Raw genomic sequence first — 20,339 nt, forward strand, 5'->3', positions numbered from 1 at the left:
TTCTTAAAGATGCTGCTACGTGACAATGGCTGTAATTGCATGTCGTTAAATGTCTCAAACTCTCACAATGGTACTGTTGGTACATCATCCAAGTCCACAGTACACCCACCCATCCACCTATCCCTCACCTCCACCCCACCCTGGCCCCGTTCTCCATCCCTGAAAAGAGAAAGGGTAAAAGTTATGCTTCAAAAATCAGCCTTAGCCCAGTGTTTTAGTTGCCTCACCCGATGTGGCTGTCTAGTCAGATCTGCAGGAACACACAACTCATTTTTTGCAACTATAGTCTTGTGTCTCTTAACTATGGGGATATGTGCTGAGAGATGCATCGTTAGGCAATTTTGTTGTTGTGTGAACATCATAGAGTGTACTTACATAAACCTAGATGGTATAGCCTACTACACATGTAGGCTCTATGGTACTAATCTTATGGGACCACTGCTGTATAAGCGGTCCATCATTGACTGAAACATTGGTATGCGGCGCAGGACTGTATGTGAAAGTTTTTCCTGTGAGAGGCATTATGGATAGGTAGGTAGATAGAAGAGTAGATTGAATCAGATTGAAATCTTAGGTTAACTGTTTATTTCCATGAGGCCCTGGGCAATTCCCTATCCTCTTTGGACTTCCATTTTCTCATCTTTGAATGCAGAAGAATTGTATTTCTTTTCCTTTCTTAAGTCCTAAGGATGCTCTGAAGACAAATGAGAAAATGGCTGATTCCCCAGGAATGGAAACCAGTAAGAAGCACAGAAGGGAGACTGGAGCATTCTTAAGGGTCCTTATACTGAGAAAGAGAATAAATGGATTAGTGGTGTTGTGGTCATGAATTTACCACCCTACAGCTCCTGCCAAGATGGGCCAGCTGCTTCCTATGGCTGGTCTGGGTCACATGGGTGTATGTGGGTCCCAGCCGGCTGAGCTGCACATGGTTGCCTCTTGGCCTATGTCTGTCTGACAGAATCCTCTCTAAGTTTTTCTCTTTCCAGAGATGGGCAATTTGACCCCCGGTTATTGATGAAAACAGCCAGAGCACTCTACAACAAAAGCGCTATAAGAGGTCCTAATAACTATCACACTGTGGTATTATTACATGCTATGCTATTCCTAGTTTCAGAAGCAGTAGAAGAATTTCCTACCTCTAAGATGCTCTGAGAATTGACAAACAGGAAAGAACAACACAGCTGGGAAAAATGCTGACCGAGAAAAGCTCGTTTTTCATAGCACGTACAAAAATCAATCCCCATTTTTCATTCTAAGCATTTCAGTGACTAGTAGACTTTTGGAGCTGGAATTTACTTGTCAAATAGCCCATCAGTGTATACCATATTAACTTTAGCTGAGCTGACCAGTGTTAGGAAAATACTTTGCTATGGCCTGAAGCTAAGCATTCCAGACGCAAGAACAGTGATTAGACTAGTTCCAGGGCCAGAGGATAAGTTTAAAGATGAAATATAAGATTCTTTCCATGAGTTGTGGCAAAAAAAAATATCCTAGGTGTAATGCATGCATATCATGGACATATAAAGTCATTTTCTTCTGCTTCTGTTATAGAAATAATTTTGCAATGTAAGGGAGGTACTATTTTAGAAATAATTAAAAACAGTCATGTTCTTCAAATAATTTCATCTTCCTCCACGCATGTAAATAAAGCACTATATATGATGCCTTCTGAGGAAATTTTAATGAAAAGTCAATGAAACGCCCCAAGTTTTCTTTGCTCGCAGATATATCACTAACCCTTTGCTAAACGAGCAGTTGAACATTGAACATTTCCATGTCTAGAAATTCAAAAGAAAAGCTTTAAAATTAGGATAAATAAATTTCTAAAATAAGGAAACACTGTACCTGGATGACACCAAGAGGGAGCCACCATCCCTCACAGACTGGCCTGGGACGCCCAGCTCTTGGGTCCTAAGCAACCACCAGGCTATCAGTCACTCATCAGAACTGAATGTTGTCTCGAGTTTGCTTGAGAGCAGGCAAATCCACCTAGACTCTCAGGAAAACAAGTCAAAACTCCGTGAAATCAGACTGTGGTTACACTAATAAACATAAACACAGTTCTCAGCATATAAGTAATCCTGACTACTCCCTTACCTTGAGAAAGGTGACAAGGAATGTGGAAAGTTTAATTTGGCTATGAGGGAGTCTTGCAGGTAAAATGCATATGCCAGTTTTCATGATATGAAATACCACAAGGTGCTTAATGCTTGGGACATGATTACACAAATCCTTTCATGTTATCTGTGATATGTAAAAAATTTCTTTCTCTAACCATTTTTATCACCGAGGTTGTTCACTCATTTTTCAATCACTACATTTCATAGAGGCGCTAATGATTGATTCCTGGCCCCCCTCAATATATTTTGAACTTACCAAGTCTGAAATTTGTTAAATATATCAAAATATATTCTCTTACGTTGATAGCCATCTTTAGGAAAAGGAAATCACATTTGGAAAGAATGACCAATCCAAGGAAATGGAAGGAAGGGGAAGTCTTTTTTATGGTGTTTCTTTTTTAAATTGTCTTTACTGCTGTTCTAGAAGTAATTTTGCCATGTGAGAGTTTTTTAGCCTGTCATATAAAGACATTTAGACCGAGAGAACTTTCTTCTCTGTGACACCATTTAATTCATATATTTTCTTTTCTTTTAAATATATCATTAATAAAATTGTTTATCAGCAAACCAAAATATTTTTAATAACCAAAGAGGAAGTTTTTAATTAGAAAGAAATTAAAAAGAGAAGTGGGTTAAGTAATGAGAGAGAGAGGTGGTTGGACCTAGAGCCTAATAAAAGATGACCATTTTAGGGGATTAGAGCCGTCCTTGATTATGGCAGGAAATCCTGAGGATGAAGTCTGATAAGTTAAAAATACATAACTGATTGTGTGTGTATTTTTAGCACTTTAATGAGCCACCCAATATCAGGTGTGTCCCTACTTTAAGAAAATCATGTAAACAAAAATCCAAAATTATAAGCACAAAAATTTCATAGTTATTTTAATTGTAAAATGCATCCCTATTTCATAGAACTTACTATTCAATTCCTTTAAAGAGCAGACACTTTAAAAACGTGATTCAATTCAGAAAAAAGAGAAAAAAATCTATTTTTGAACACCTTTTTAGAAGGCCATCTCTAAGAATCAGCCACACTCTGCTCTCATTGACATTTCAACCAGACTGGGCCATGGAACATTTGCTCAAGGCTAATTGCAACTGTCTAGATCCATAATGAAGCCTTTCCTGGATAACCTTTATAAATTACAGTAAGTACAGCTCCCCTCTGAGCAACCGGCTATTCAATAAACTTTTACCCTTGGAAGACAGGTTATTAGAAGCCTATTGTCAGTGCGTTGATGTATTCTATTCTAGACAGAAACCTTTAGTTATGTGGTGACAGCAAGTAATACCCTTTGTGATTTCAGGTTCTTGTCACTGTGGAAAGTGCATTTGTTCTGCCGAAGAATGGTATATTTCGGGAGAATTCTGTGACTGTGATGACAGGGACTGCGACAAACATGATGGTCTCATTTGCACAGGTGCAGTATTGACCTACTCTAATTGTTCTATGCCACAGTTTGCAATAAAGACAAGTGACACCCACCATATACTGCTGTAGATGGCCTGGCAGGAGAGCCTCCGTGTAATCAAAGGCCAACTATTAATATGAAGTAACTACGTAAGGGGAAGTGGGCAGCTGGGAATAAGCAGCAACATTACGTTCAGGCTAGAAGATACAAAAGAATGAAGCCACATTACATGATTGTTAGGAATCTTCCACCAAGTAACCCCCCCTGCAACTTACACACATGCAGCTAATATTTGAAAAGAGAAAAGAGTTCTCTTGACATCCATTTTACTTTGAACATAGAATGGAATATTATTTTAAACAGGATCCGCTAGTTCACAGATGGTTGATATGTTGGTTGTTTTCAGGGATGGGGTATGTGTGTGTTGTGGGGATAAGGGTATGAAAGAGTTAGCAGTATAATAGATACTGCTATCCTAAGCTATTGAGTCCTAATAATTGGTTACAAAATACATTTGCTTAAACAAGTTATGGGGAAATGGAGACATATATATTTATTCTCCTTGTTTCTAGCTGAAGGTAAAAGATGATTATTTGTGTGTGTCATTAAGCTAGACATTCATTTTCTGTCCATCCCTACTACACAAGGCTCCTCTTCTAGCTGATTACTTAGCCTACTTCTTCCTATGTCAAAGAGCTTTATGTTTCTTAGCATTTATTCATAAGTCAGACATAACTTGCTTTCTACAGGAAAACAAAATTATGACACAGAAGCCCAGCTGGAGTGATACAAGATGGTCACTATTAGATTGATACTACATAGATGGTGGCACCAAATAGAGACTATTAATTTCCCATAGCTGCTTAATGAGATAATAATAATATGACTGCACAATAAGAAAATCTACAGAGGATGAGTGAAATGGTTTTGATTATGAACAGTTATGGTTTATAATAACATATTGTAATTGGGTGCATTTTGATGCTAATGATTCCCCTGTGTGTTTTATTGCAGGGAATGGAATATGTAGCTGTGGAAACTGTGAATGCTGGGATGGATGGAATGGAAATGCATGTGAAATCTGGCTTGCCACAGAATATCCTTAACAATTACATGGGAGAGGACTGGATTCTTATTTTTCTAGGCCATTAGAACGTATAAATGCAAAGGAAACCATGTATAATCACCACTAGGACAGGTCAAACAGACTATTGTATGTTTTTCTATTTCTGAATGCCTGAATGAATTCTGGGTACCCATTAAAAATGAGTTAAGCAAACATGTAAATAACACCAGAAAGAATTTCTCTTCCATAATTTATATCAGTATATCAGTGGTTCTCAACGAGGGCAACTTTGCCACCCAGAAAACATTTGGCAATGTCTACAGACAATTTTGATTGTCACACTGGGTGGGGTGGAAGGGCGTGCTACGGCATCTAGTAGGTAGAGGCCAGGGATGCTGCTAAACATCCTACAGTGCACAGGACAGCCCCCCTGACATAAAAATATCTGACTCCAAATGTCAATAGTGCCAGAGTTGAGAAACGCTGAATTACATTGTTGTTAGAAAAGCACATCCCTACACAAGAAAGACCATATTAGAATCTAAGAAAAAGACACATCCTCAATAAATCCATCTATCATATTTTACCAGGATTCCATATCACTCAGCATTTCCATATGGTGACAATGAAGACAAACACACATGAAGTATAATGTCATAGGGGCCAGAGGCCAGAGGGCCAGTGCTTTTGAAACAAGACTGGTCATTTTTAGCTATTAAGTCATTCATCTAGTCTCACTTTAAACTCACACAAAAGAAGATTCTCTTAAGATGAAGGAAGAAACTATGAAAAATGTACAATTTAACATTTTTAATAAATAGTGACATAGGTTGTTTACACTCTGTGTCGATATATATTTATATTGATGACCTACTGATGATTAACAAAAAGAAAATGAATTGTTATTCAGGGGTATCCATTTTCTGTTACTAGAACATTTTTTAAACCAGTCAGAGGTTACATGTATAAGGAATCTGATTTTTCACTATTTAAGTTGCTCCATGGTAACTTGCCTTTTAGAAAGACAATATCTAGTTAGAAATATAATAGGCCTGAAATATACATTCATTTCCCTTAAAATATTATCTTATTTCTAAGGATACATTACTTACTGGACAAGTAGGGTCGTGCAAAGAAGTCAAGAAGAGATACTGTGATAAAATGGCACCAGCCTCAAAATCTCAGAGGATAAAAAAAATCTAGAAGTGGCTTAAATAGAAATTACAAATATTCACTCAGTGATAGGAACAAAATGTTTATTTTCTTAATGGTGAAATTTTGCTCTGTATGAAATTCACATTGAATTATGAAAATGTACAATAATTCAGACTTCCCTTACATATTTACAGTTAAATCTACTTACACACATTAGTTTAGGCAACCATTAGTTATTTAGAGCTAAAAAAGACCCACTTTTTTTCTAAATGTGAATTATATTTTGTAAAATCCTAGAATAATGTAACAAAATCATTTCCATATTCTTTAAGATGAAAATTTGTACTTGGAAATTTTACTTAGTGATGTAAATATTCTAGAGTTATGGCTTGGACTTTATAAGTCAAATTACCAAAAAATAAGGAAAATATGCATCTGCTGAGTTACTTAAAAATTTAATATTGAAAATTATTTAAGAGAAAAATTTAACTGATGCTGATTTTTATAGTACTAATAGTGTTCTCATACTTTAGTCGACTTATAAAATTGTTATCTCTATCCTGAGATTAAGGAGTGCCACAATTTTAGTTGTATCTCTATTACTGAGTATGTCAATTAATATATCCATTTTGTAAAATGAGGGAAATATAAGCAGTTAAGAAATAATATATATTATGTTCTTTCCTCTTCTCTACCTAAGCATTTTAAGCCTCAAACCTATCATAATTGTTCAGTAGCAGTTTTGATGACTTGGTGATGCACAAATATGGGAATTCAATACATTATCTAGTCATCATAATACAGATGACATTCAGGTCCCTCTATTGCAGAGCTCTGCTTTTTATAAAAGACCAGATAGTAAGTATTTTAGACTTTGTGGGCCACATACATCTCTGTTCCATATTCTTGCTTGTTTGTTTGTTTGTGTTTAATACTTTAAAACTATAAAAAAAGAAAAAAAAAAAAAACTCATTCTGAGCTCCTGGGCCATACAAAAATAGATGGCAAGCTGGATTTGGCTCACAGCTGAGCAGTAGTTTGCCAACCTCTGTTCTGGAACTGCCCTTAATTCCCTGTGTCCCATCACATAACCTTAGGTGTGTCTTATTTTTCTTGTAATTCTCTATATCCATTTTCCTTAACAATAACTACAACAAAAGTTCTACTCTTTTTATATTTTCATATAAGAAACATGTCCTCAGCATTTATGTTTTTTAAGAAAAAGTTTAGCTATGGGGAAATTATTATGCTATAAAGTTTGAAATGTGATTTGTCCAAATTTTCTGACAAAGCTGAAAATATATTACAGTCAGCTATTTTCTCGGTTCATTTAACTACAAATTATTGAACCGAAATTGAGTTATAGCATAAATCACATGGTATTAAACTATAATGAATATTTTCCTTTTAAAATAGAAATATTTTCTTTTTATTTCTTTCTGTGGTAATATTTCCTCTCTGTGTATGTGTGATTTTGACTCTAGCAATGCAAACATCAATAGATCTATTAAGAAGTGATTTAATTTACATGTTTAAGTTGGAAAAAATAAAATAAACATAGTTACACATAAGGATATATATTCTACCCTTCCTTAATGTGATTTTGCACTTTGACTTTTGAGTCCGTTACTAAGATAGAAACTCCCTCTTAAAAAAAATGCAGGGCAAGAACAAACTTGTAATAGGTGGAGGAAAATGTGCAAATCTCATTGGCTTGTTTAATTTTGATGAAAGTTACAGTGGGATTAATGTCAACTGGGAAGGATACAAGTTTACAGGTGGTGTTGGCACTAACCCCACTTGCTTGGCATGCCATTACTGAGGAATTTCTCCACAAGGACTTTTCAATAAAATTTGACTAAGGTCTTAAGACCTAAGAGGAGAATCATTCTACCCCATTTTTGCCCCAGACTCCTTGAGTTAATCTAGATTCCTGCAACCCATTGAATGGAATGGCCCATCTACCTCAGATGCAAACACAATTTCTGCCAGCAAACATTGAGATTAGAAAACCAAGAAAAAACAGAAACAAAACATAACTCAGCCTTTGTTTGAAGACTCACTGTCAAACTTGGAAACCGTACCCAGTATTCAAGAGAATCAACAGGTCCTGTGTGCCACCTGGTAAGCTAAGAAACCTAAGCTATGAAATGCATTTTACTCCAAAGTAACGCAATTCACGTCTGGATTTTGATATGCCTGCATTTAGCTCACTTGTTTTCCTTGGATATAGTCTTGTTCTGAAATAAAATTCAAAATAATTTTCAATTATTTTCACTTCCTTCTAAAATGGATGGCTTAGTCAATCTTGTCTCTTGTCCAAATGTTAATTGTCCCTCTAATATTAGGGAAAATACATGTCTAACTTAAAGAACAAGAAGTTTTTTTGTTGTTGTGTTGTTTTTTAAAAGAGAACGAAATCTGATACTGGTCATCCTGAAAACATCTGACTGTTTTAGCATTTTAGGCATTAATTAAGCAACTGGCCAAAGGTGATAAAGAAACTCTGCTTACTTTCCAAGAGGCACACAATTAGAAGGACTACAGCGAGAGTTTTGTGGGCCCCTTGTGGGGCTCCTGAAGCCACCCCCTACTCCAAAATACTCAGGGCAAGCAAACAGAGTAAGCATCTCTAAATTCTCTAGGATTTGTAATGAAATGATTCTCAGTACCATTTTACTCTTTACATAGGGTGGACCATTTGCATCTCTTCTATAATTTTTCCAAGTAAAGTTGTAGCAAAACATTTTAGAAAGCAAACTTATAAGAAAATAAAAATAGCGTCACTTGAAATATCAAAACAATGAATATTCCCGAGCACTGTTGAGGGATGTGTGAAGCAATCAGCTACCATAACAAATCAGTAGAAATAACCCTCCCACACCAGATATGCATGCAAAAGGAATGTGATATTAGAGAGACTCGATACAATCGACATATGTACATGGAGGTACAAAAAACACGGTCTGTAAATATAAATGAATTCCATCAGATTTACTATACAGAACATCAATAACAACAGATTGCTTACTTAATAACAGCCAACTTAATTTTTGAGGGGAAAAAATGGTGGAGTCTTATCTTGGAAAAATAGCAAGAGAGGTATTATCAAAGAGCTAAAATTTTCTTTGGCATGGTAAAGGGGGAAATTGAGTTTACCAACTTATTTACATGACATTTCTCTATATTTGTGGGTGAGGCAATGACATTTCATTACATAAAGTTGTTTGATGTTTTCTAATATGCCTTCATATAAATATTTTATTCAATATGTTGTGAATACAACAAATGATATTAAACACAGAAACTGTACAATGCAGACAAACTCTTGTATGTAAATCGAGTAATACATCCCAATAGTTCTTGATACACTGTTCCTACTACGTGCAGTTCGTCAGTGCTGTCCTCCTCCCATGCAGCAGGGGAGACCAGATGTGAAGGAAATGATCGCACTAATTTACAAGTAACAAGGACCCCTCTGCAATATGTCTAAACATGTATTAGGAGAAAGTATTTTGACATCCATTCACAGGGATAAATGCCCTTACAGACAACTCATATAAAAAACAAAACAGAGGTGCACGTATACATAAATCTCAGTCATTTACAAAAATAAATCTTGTCTTAATTTTAACCAGTAAACAGATTTGCAGGAGAAAAAGAAACCAGTAAGTAGGTAGGGCTGATTCGCAAAAACAAATAGGTGGGGTTGTTTGTTGTGTGTGTGTGTGTGTGTGTGTGTGTGTGTGTGTGTGTGGTGGGGTAAGCAGTGTTTATAAGCCCATCTAATTGGAATTGCAAGTTAAATTATTCATAGTTTGCCACATATTTTGGAATATATATCTTTCTTAAATAATTGGTTATTGAAATTCATCTAATGTATTTTAACTTATCCTGTTAAAAACAGTAGGCTCTAAAATGGCATAACAAGAAATCAAGAATGATCAAAGGAATCATTTTGTTGTATTTGTACTTGAGCATTATCAACAATAAAACTACTCAAACAGTATGCTAACTTTTTATTTATTAAAATGGAATCTGATATGAAAAGCATAAACAGTTAAATTTATACTAAATCTTTAATCAGCTAAGCAGGCCAAAATTTTTAAATGCTGGGCAGGGGCTGTCATGTAGACTTAGGAAAGCAATGACAAAATAATTTCCCAGTAAACACAGTGCAGGTGGGGGAAGACAGGGAGCCCTTCCACATGGAAATAAGAACAAGAGGCCAGTACATTGATCTCACATATAGCTTTCTATAAATGAGGTTCAGTTTGGTCTCAATTAACTCTTCTGTGGATAAAACATTGAATTTTATTAAGTACACAGAGTTAACAAATATATTTCCAAACAGTTCAGTATTAAACATCTTGAAACTCTTTATATCCAACATTGAACATTTTGCATGGTTTCTTCACTGCCTAGTCAACTGTTCATGGCCTTTCTTAGTAGTTGTCTTCCCTAAGCTCAGAGTTATTCAAAAGGAAATTAAGAAAGCAAAATAAAACAAAAGCAAATCAATTGAATGGACCAAAAACCTGATGTTTGAATGTGTTGGTTTGCCTTTAATTTTATCTAGAAGAATTCAACAGACTGCATTCTGAGATGATGGCAAGGCACCTCTACCCCAGCCGTTGGGCAGCCTGGGCCCCGAGAAGCTGAGTTAGAGGTATGGACTGGTGAAAACACAGTACCTGACTCAGCATGCTGAGCTAAAAAAAATATTTTTTCCTAATATGTCCAGTTTAAAAACTTGTCATTAAACACCAAAAATATTAAAGTCTAATTTATAACTAACGTTTGCATTGCTGCTGCAGAAGAGAACACAACAGGCGCCTTGCCCATGCTCTGCCGAGTATGAGTGGAATGCAGCCAAAACTGGGGATGGCATTAAGTTCGGTTCATTAAAAACAGGAAGGATTATATCTGAAATGGATTTAGGTAGCGCAATTCTTGTACGTTGTACTTATTGATTTTTCCTTTTTTTTTTTCTTTTTTTCCAAATAATGAGGATTAGTAGATGAAAAATGAACCTTAATCAGGCCTACAAGGCCTACAGAGTTCTTTGGACCCACTTTCTCAAAAACCAGTGGGTCTTGCTCGCTGGGCAAGGCAAATGTTACCATTACCAGTAAGCTTGTGATTATGTAGAAAACACACACACACACAAAGAAACTATAGGGGAATGTCAAACACATATTGTAGAGAGCTTCCCATGGACTGTGTTTGACCCATTTCTCACCCTGGCCACCTCAGGAGCACAGGATCTGCTACTGGATAGAGCATATATGTGTGTTTAATCGATAGAGGGATCCGGAGACAACACTCATAATCTTTATAGATGCAATTTGTAATAATAGGTTGAGAAGACTTCCTGATTCCCTGATCGCTCTCCAAACCAAGCCAACCACAACCTTTACGATTCAGAGAAACACAATCCCTGCAAAATATCACAGACAGTGGAGCGAGCAGCCCTGTAAAAACGGGAAGAAGAGAAATCCATAATAGCACAGGTTTACAGCGTCTAACTAGAAATTACTCAATAGTATTTGTGTGCTACAAAATTGAACTTAAACACATGGATCTTGCTGAAACAGGACTCAAAAAGGATTATGGGTAGCTGTCAGCAGGCAAAGTATCGAGTGTACTTGTGAAGTATGTCATTCACATGAAGTGTCACGGTCACAGAAAAGATATTAAAAAGGCATTCCATATCTGGTAGGGCATTCCATGGTCTGAGTTTAGCTGGTTATCCAGGTGTCTTCTTGTTGTGGGGGGTGCAACAGGTTGAGATTTATCCACTTGCAACCAAGAAGTTCGAGACAGCAAAGAGCAAGCATCTGCTTACTTCCAGCTGCTCCTCAGCCACGGAGCAGGAATGTCTGGCAAGGATAAATCACTCAACTGTGCTCGGGACGAGTAAGTCACAACACCTGTGAGGATCTGGCTATGTCGTCTTACTTTTGTTGACTGGTTTGCCTCCATTCATTATTGCAGACGCACTTGTGCTTTTACTCGGCGTCACCCCGGCCTTCGGGACCGTTTCTCCAACGTCATGCAAAGATGGTTCTCGGTACATGGCAACTAGTGAGAGGAAGGAGGATGTAAAGAAAGGAGGGAAAGGAAACATTACCTGATCATCGTCAAGAATGGCCATCAACACACACACGGACCTCAGCAGTTTGCCCAGTCCTGTGTTCCCTGAAGTCAAGCAACCCAATTGAGAGGGAATTCCTGTTTTAAAGCAGTAAAATCCAGCCCCTAATCAGAAGACATTACTTCCTTCTCATTCTCTGGTTTATGTAACTAAAATATGTGCATAGTTGCGAACGGAGTTTTGTCTAGGAGAGAAGGTTTAAATGGGAGCTATGGCCTCTTTGTGGGCCTAAGATATAACACACACACACACACACACACACACACACACAAGTATAGAAGAATGGCAAGCATTTAACTTCATTCTCTTTGTACAGCAAGGACAACTCAGACTTCCTTCCACTGCACACTACTGTCAACACTTGAACCACTCATCCCCATTCATCTTTTCAAGTCTAGGTTTTATACCCTAGATCATTACATTATTTTTCTCTCAAGTGATTCAAAAGCAACATAGTCACACTAGTGTCAACTTCAAAGCTACACAAAGCAATAACAAAGACCTCACCCTCCTTAAGCTAGGGCCTTCGGAGATCTTTGTTTACATTTCCTCTTCTTCGATCATAGAAAGACACCCTTAAGTAATGGAAGGCAACTGTGTGGCATTTTATATTTTTTATGCCTCATTTTTGGATATATTATTAAAAATCTGTAACTGATGTCATTTAAGGCAGAAGCATACAACAGCAAGGAGGCAGTGGGACTGACGTCCCAGTGAGCTCTGAGGAATTGCCTGAATAGTATCTTGTGACATAATTAATCGCAGTAGTTCATGTGGCTTTTAGAAAATGATTCTAGGGAATCCTGAGAAAGAACATTTAAGAGTGATTGATGCTTGGGGAAAACTAGCTGAGTTAAAGTCATGTGCCATCAGAAATACAAGTGAGGGCCGGCCCTGTGGCTTAGCAGTTAAGCGCACACGCTCCGCTGCTGGCGGCCCGTGTTCGGATCCCGGGCATACACTGACGCACCTCTTCTCCGGCCATGCTGAGGCCATGTCCCACATACAGCAACTAGAAGGATGTGCAACTATGACATACAACTATCTACTGGGGCTTTGGGGGGGAAAACAAAAAGGAGGAGGATTGGCAATAGATGTTAGCTCAGAGCCGGTCTTCCTCAGCAAAAAGAGGAGGATTAGCATGGATGTTAGCTCAGGGCTGATCTTCCTCACAAAAAAAAAAAAAAGAAAAGAAAAAAGAAATACAAGTGAATTAGAGCTGCCTAACTTGCTTTTTAGGTTTTCGAAAGTTGATGATACGTTATGAAGGGAGCTTATGTTTAGTTAGGATGAACCACCATATGCATTCTCCATGTTCACGGAGGTGGAGTTTTACCTTTGCATCAAGCATCATGTGATATTTTAGCAGCACACATATTTGAAAGTGCATGTGTACCTCAGACCTATAGTAAATGTCTTGGCAAGCTGGTAAGAGGGGTTAATCCATATCCTTGAAGCGCTTTCCAATCTCTCACTTCCATTACTAATTCAATTACGCAACAATAGCATCAGAGCACTAACCTTGATTGTTTATGTATGAAGTTGTGTAAGAGATATGAATGCCCAAGAGCATCAATAACTAATTAAGTACCTAATTTGTCCTAACATTTCCAAGGATATAATTTATATCCTGCGTGGGTTTTGAAAGTTTCAAAATAATTTTCCTCTATCAATTACACAATGTGATAACCTCTGTCATTATAATACTCCCTTAATTGTTTTTAGATTTAGACGAATGTTTTTTAGATTTTAGACTTTGGTTTTAGACTCTGTCTGCTAATTATTTGAAAACATGATAAAAATACTGTTTTTCTCTTCCTCATATATACATACATGCACAACAAACACATACACACAACAGTTCCGTTTATGATTGAAACATCAAGTGTTTTGTTATTACACCACACATTTAGAGTCTCAGATATTTCCTGCTGGATATACAAAATAGCTGGTTTCCAGATTTTGCCTCAGTTAAAGACATAAAAGCCCTTTGAGTTTTTATTACATTGGTGCAGTTAAGAGGTAAGGTTACAGAAAATAGTCAATTCTTAACTGCATACTCAAAAGAAAAATTAATGAAAAGTGACAAAGCAAGGTGGCAAGTAAACCAAGACTTTTGGGGAGCTGCTATGGACTTAGTTTTTTAATTTTTCAATTACATTTGAATATTGGTGAGTCTGATCATCTCAAAATTCATTTAAAACAGTAAAGCCAAATCATAAATGTGTTATTTTGGAAGAACAGAGAAATCCTCTAATTTCTTATTTCTACTCTAATTTTCCTTATGATCTACTATCTAATGAGAATAAACCACTCATATTTCAGACTCTCCCACAATTTTTCATTTCCTAGAGAAGCCCTGGTGGCTAATTGTTTGGGTTTCAATAATTTGTTCTAGAGGTAAATTTAATTAAGGGTGATGGTAAGTCAACATCATTGAAATCATAAAGATGGTATTAACCAGCAAGAGTGGTTTTCCAAACTGAGGCAAACTGAAAGTTGAATTATACATTTACAGATAATTAAGAATCTTATTCGTATATAGACAGCATGGGTTATGAAACCAATATGCATGTTCTCTTAATGGTTAAGGCTTTCCTGTAGGAATAAAAGACACAAAGAAAATCGAACTGTCTAGGCTAGCTTCAAGTGTTTAGCTAGTTATTGTAGACCTGATTATCTGCAATGGGTAAATAAAAGTATTTGAATAGAAAACACTTTTGAAAAGCCTCAATATCGATCTTTTTTTCTAGTTCTCAAACAAATGTTACATACGTAAACATAAGTGACACTTCTGGCAGAATCTTTAATGAGAAAGGTGCAGACATTTCTGATTAATTAACAAAACTTTGTAGCCTGCTCTTTGGGAATCTAATCAAAGTAAATGTGAAGGCTTCATTGTTTATAAGTGAATGCAGATAAATTATTTTAGTAAAAGAACGTAGTGCCACAACTGAATTTACTAAACAATTATGCAGTTGGGAAGGGAGATATATAACATCAACAGAGTCTGTAAGGGCCAAGTTATTAACTCTTCTTTTTCTGTAATTATAATAATCCACAAGTATGTGATTTCTTTCACCTAGATAATAACAAAATAGGCAAATATTTTTATTCTATAATACTCAAAACTGAGTTTTTCTAATACCTACTGTCACAGATTTGTAATATTATTACAGATTTAAATTTTTTAATTAATTGAAATTATCTAGAGGCTAGAGAGGTTGGGGCAGTGAGGATGTGAGACATCAGAAGTGATCAGAGAGGAAGTTTTCCTGCATTTTATAAATTAATGGAATGTATATATATACGTATACATATATACATTCCACTAATTTGTGTATTATGTATAGTATAACATGTATATATGTAAAAAAATGTATATTTGTATATATTATGTATATATATACACATAATATACACACACATATATATACATACATTTATACATAAAGTGTATAAAGGGCACAAATCTTAAATGCACAACTTAAATAGACACCTGTGCCACTGCCAGCCTGATCAAGATAAAGAACATTTCCAGCATTCCATGAGGATTCCCTGTGGCCATGGATTTATCAATGTGAAAAATGAACACGTAATAAACCTGATAAAGATAATGCAGACATAACACTCACCTTCCAATGGCTTGGGTAGAAAATGAGCTGCTGGTTTGGTTTTCTTTACTCTGTTTCCTTTCATAACTTGCCCTTCTTTATTCAAACCCAAAAACCAGGCTCTGCCAGATTCCTGTTGTCTGTACAGCATAGATGAGTAGATTACATAATAGTTTTCAAAAACAGATTCTTTAAACTTGCATTCGGGGGTAAAAAGTTCCTGTGGAGAGAACAGGAGAAAGTTAGAGGAAGTAACGGCAGCGTTGCTGCGCTTTCTCGCCAATCCTCCGGGAGCTCGTCCTCCGCGGTGAAGGAGTCAGCCCTTTGGCAGGGATGAGCGCACGTATTTCTTCCTGCACACACTAATTGTCCTTACGCTTTTTTCAATATACAATGAATATAAAGAAGCTGCTACTATTGAGAATGTATATACATAATAGTATGGATGTCCTTTAATAAGAAAATAGAAGACATGAGCAAACTCAAAATAGTTTCGCTTAGAATACAATCCAACCAGAGCATAACCAGAAAGAGTACAATAAAGCAGAATCATATATTCACAATAAACTAAACAAAAATAAAATATATATATTTAAGGTATTTGCTAATCTATTTTCAATAATTTGGAGTAATTAAATGACACCTTAACAGTTGCCAGCTGTTAATTGAATCACTGATATTATAGGATGATACATTCTACCTACAAAGAGACAAACTGAAACCTCAAACTGAAACTATGACAGTCAGCTGGCACACAAACTAGCCACTGGAACTGAGACCAGGTGTCCTGTTAGCTGGTCACAGTGACAGGAGCTGAAAATAATGACATGATTCCATGGTTTGGAGCCCACTGGAACTCTTGAAGAGAAACTTCGAAAGCTGCCCTGACTGAAATCCACATAGCATTTTTGGAAAGAGTACAATGAGTTAAACGCCATGGCGCTCAATGTCATGATTGACATTGATTGATGAGTAGCCCAAAGCTTGCTACTTTATGATTCTCTTTAATAACACAAGTATTCATTGATGGCTTTTACATAGTTCTAGCATTTCTTATTTTGGAACAAATAACAATTAATATAATATCATGTATATTAGTAAAAATCTTTTTGCACATATGTAGGTGCAACCTACATAGGAATTTCTGATAAACCCCTATTAAAAATAATTTAAATTCAACTTTCCTAGTTACAGACCATGGAAGCCACTTAACTAGATTTTGTGGCTGCTTTAAACAGGCTCAATACTGTGCTAGTCTATACATATATGAAATACAGATGCAAAACAGAGCTTTATTGTCATTGATCTTTTTAAAAATATCACTGTACTTGAAAAAATATACACAAGGATTTCATTTCACCTTAATAGATCTTTATGACTGAAAAAAATAGTTTTTTTCTGTTAAAAAATTATATATATACATATTATTTTTTTTAGAATAAGATTTATTTATTTATTTATTATTATTTTTTTTGTGTGAGGAAGATCAGCCCTGAGCTAACATCTGTGCTAAGCCTCCTCTTTTTGCTAAGGAAGACCAGCTCTAAGCTAACATCTATTGCCAATCCTCATTCTTTTTTTCCCCAAAGCCCCAGTAGATAGTTGTATGTCACAGCCGCACATCCTTCTAGTTGCTGTATGTGGGACGCGGCCTCAGCATGGCCGGAGAAGCAGTGCGTCGATGCGCACCCGGGATCTGAACCCGGGCCACCAGTAGCAGAGCACTCGCACTTAACCGCTAAGCCACGGGGCCAGCCCTAAAAAAATTATCTTCTGTACACATTCTGAAAAACACATCCTTTAGGGACTAAAAACCAAAATCTTTTAGTGTTAAAGTTATGCTAACCGTAATAAGGAATGTGACATTATTGCCTGTAGAAATGCTCTTTCAATATTTCCCAAGAAAGTATGAATTGTCAAATGGTGTCTTTGCAGGATACAATTTATTCAGAGTGCCCCATAACTTTAACTAATAGTTTAGCTAATAGTTTTCCAATGGGAACAGGTTTTGTTAATGGCTGATGCTTTTTATGACAAAGCTGACAGATCCAGTGATTAATTTGATGAGATTAAAATAGCACAAAGACAGACTTGGCGCCCACCCAAGGATATATGTAGACCTTCATTTCTTTGAGATGATGCTCCCTCAGATTTGAATAAGATCTCATCCAGATAAATGTTCTAGCCTTCCACTAATTTCTATTCCTCCAAATATCTTCCTATTAATTCTCTCACTAATAAATAACAGTCTCCAGATCGTGCCTCAAAGAAAAAACTAATACAAGGGTGCGTGTCCATACATTTGTGGTGAGGAAAATAAAATGGGATGCTCTAAATCTGGCTCATCCTCAAAAGACTAATAAATATAACATATTAGTTGAAATTGCACCTTCTAAGACAAACAGATAGACTTTGGTGTGTCACTTGTTTTTTTATTGAGACAGGCCACAGCACCCAAGCATATTGTTTACTAATTAAAACCTGTCTCAAAACCAGCTGGGAGTGGGGTTGGTAAGAGCTGACCCAGTGGGTCACTCAAGGGTCAGAGGAGCTGACACCTGCTTTCTGGGACATCAGGTCTCTGCCCAGAGCCCAGTTCACCTTACTGAGAGGATCACGGATGACTGATCTTTAGAGACACCAGCGCCTCCAGCTTTGGAAAGCCAGGTCCGTAGGGTAGTCAACCCTCATTCTCATCTGATCCTCACCGCCATAATGCAGGAAACATGGCAGATGCTGCTTGCAATACCATCAGCAAATTAGAACTGCATTGTCTCTACTCTAAGTTGACTAATTTGAATATGAAAGAGAATGAAGACCCTCAATGTGGAGAAGTCATTTATTCTCAGAGTATAACTTAGTATATGTTTTTTTTTTAATTTTTTGTTTATTGCAGTAACATTGGTTTATAACATTGTATAAATTTCAGGTGTACATCATTATACTTCTATTTCTGCATGGATTACATCACGTTCACCACCCAAATACTAATTACAACCCATCACCACACACATGTGCCGAATTATCTCTTTCAACTTCCTCCCTCCCCCCTTCCTCTCTGGTAACCACCAATCCAATCTCTGTCTCTATGTGTTTGTTTCTTGTTGTTATTATCTACTACTTAATGAGTAAGATCATACGGTATTTGACCTTCTTCCTCTGACTTATTTCACTTTGCATAATACCCTCAATGTCCATCCATGTTGTCACAAACGGCTGGATCTCATCGTTTCTTATGGCTGAGTAGTATTCCATTGTGTATATATACCACATCTTCTTTATCCATTCGTCCCTTGATGGGCACTTAGGTTGCTTCCAAGTCTTGGCTATTGTGAATAACGCTGCAATGAACACAGGGGTGCATGTATCTTTACTCATTGGTGTTTTCAAGTTCTTTGGATAAATACCCAGCAGTGGAATAGCTGGATCTTATGGTAGTTCTATCCTTACTTTTTTGAGGAATCTCCATACCGCCTTCTATAGTGGCTGCACCAGTTTGCATTCCCACCAGCAGTGTATGAGAGGTCCCTTCTCTCCACATCCTCTCCAACACCTGTTGTTTCCTGTCTTGTTAATTATAGCCATTCTGACGGGTGTGAAGTGATATCTCATTGTAGTTTTGATTTGCATTTCCCTGATAGTTAGTGATTTTGAACATCTTTTCATGTGTCTGTTGGCCATCTGTATATCTTCTTTGGAGAAATGTCTGTTCAGGTCTTTTGCCCATTTTTTGATTGGGTTGTTGGTTTTTTTGTTGTTGAGATGCATCAGTTCTTTATATATTTTGGAGATTAACCCCTTATCAGATGTATGGTTTGCAAATATCTTCTCCCAATTCTTAGGTTGTCTTTTCATTTTGTTGATGGTTTCTTTTGCTGTGCAGAAGCTTTTTAGTATAAGTTTGACACTAAGTCTTTTTAGATAAAATATCTTTGCATCTTAGGACTCTAAGAAAGTCAGTTCTGCAGCCTCTTTCTGTGAGCTGTGCCTGTAACTTCAGAGATCAGTGATTCTTTCTGTCTTCCACAAGGAGAGCCATTGCCTTCAGTTGCTTGTGATGGTGGAGACTAGTCAGTACATTTTCAGCCTTCTTAATTCTTGGTTAAATAATTAATGTGAGCACACACACACACTCACATACAGACACACTACATTCAAAGGTACTATTGTCTAACACATTTTGCTAGACTTCTCTAGGCTTTTCAAGAATTTAATCTGCTCATCAAATATTGGAGTCCAAAATAATCCTAGCATTCCCAGGAGAACTGATAGGACTAGTGAAAGCTGAGATTAATTACTATTATTTTGGTGTCATAAATGACAAATATACTTTCAATATGCAAATGGGAGGCAGTGGAGTAGAGTGACTATGAACACCATCTGTGGAACCAGACCTTCTGGCCTCACTCCCTACTAGCTGTTGGGGAAATTACCTAATCTCTGGGCGTCAGTTTACTCATCTCTAAAATGGGTACAAAAATCATAGGATAAAATAGTGTGGTTGGGAGGATTGAGTGAATTAATACATATTAAATATTTAGAAGAGGACTTGGAGTATAGTAAGCACTCTATATTTATTCTTAAAAAAATCCCCATTATTTATAGTCAAAAATAACCCTGTATCAGTTATTTCAGTTCTATCAATATTTCAGCAACCCAAAAATTTAGCTAACTGATTAGTCAATGAGCACAATTTTATACCAAATATTGGGCTCAGCATCAGATATCCAAAATGAACATATATAAAATGAATAAGATTCTGCACTGGAAGAATTTTGTTAAAATTCTTGTATGTATGACCGTATAATGTAA

At 36.6% G+C, this 20,339-nt stretch overlaps 2 protein-coding genes across 3 annotated transcripts in view; one reads left to right on the forward strand and one right to left on the reverse strand.

Annotated features, from left to right (window-relative positions):
• Positions 1-6,262, forward strand: part of ITGBL1 (integrin subunit beta like 1) — a 114,169-nt gene extending 107,907 nt beyond the window's left edge. Inside the window, exons 8-9 of the mRNA XM_058548443.1 lie at positions 3,431-3,544; positions 4,550-6,262. Coding sequence (XP_058404426.1) covers positions 3,431-3,544; positions 4,550-4,641 — 206 coding nt within the window. The 3' untranslated portion in view covers positions 4,642-6,262. The remainder of the gene's footprint in view (positions 1-3,430; positions 3,545-4,549) is intronic.
• Positions 6,263-9,739: 3,477 nt separating this feature from the next.
• Positions 9,740-20,339, reverse strand: part of FGF14 (fibroblast growth factor 14) — a 599,635-nt gene continuing 589,035 nt past the window's right edge. For both annotated transcript variants that reach the window (XM_058548441.1, XM_058548442.1), the window contains exons 4-5: positions 15,549-15,747; positions 9,740-11,840 (exon numbers count right to left, since the gene is read on the reverse strand). In XM_058548441.1, the coding sequence (XP_058404424.1) occupies positions 11,704-11,840; positions 15,549-15,747 (336 nt within the window). In that variant the 3' untranslated portion in view covers positions 9,740-11,703. The remainder of the gene's footprint in view (positions 11,841-15,548; positions 15,748-20,339) is intronic.

This window comes from Diceros bicornis, chromosome 9, assembly GCF_020826845.1.
Source record: "Diceros bicornis minor isolate mBicDic1 chromosome 9, mDicBic1.mat.cur, whole genome shotgun sequence".
In the NCBI taxonomy this organism is placed as follows: Eukaryota; Metazoa; Chordata; class Mammalia; order Perissodactyla; family Rhinocerotidae; genus Diceros; species Diceros bicornis.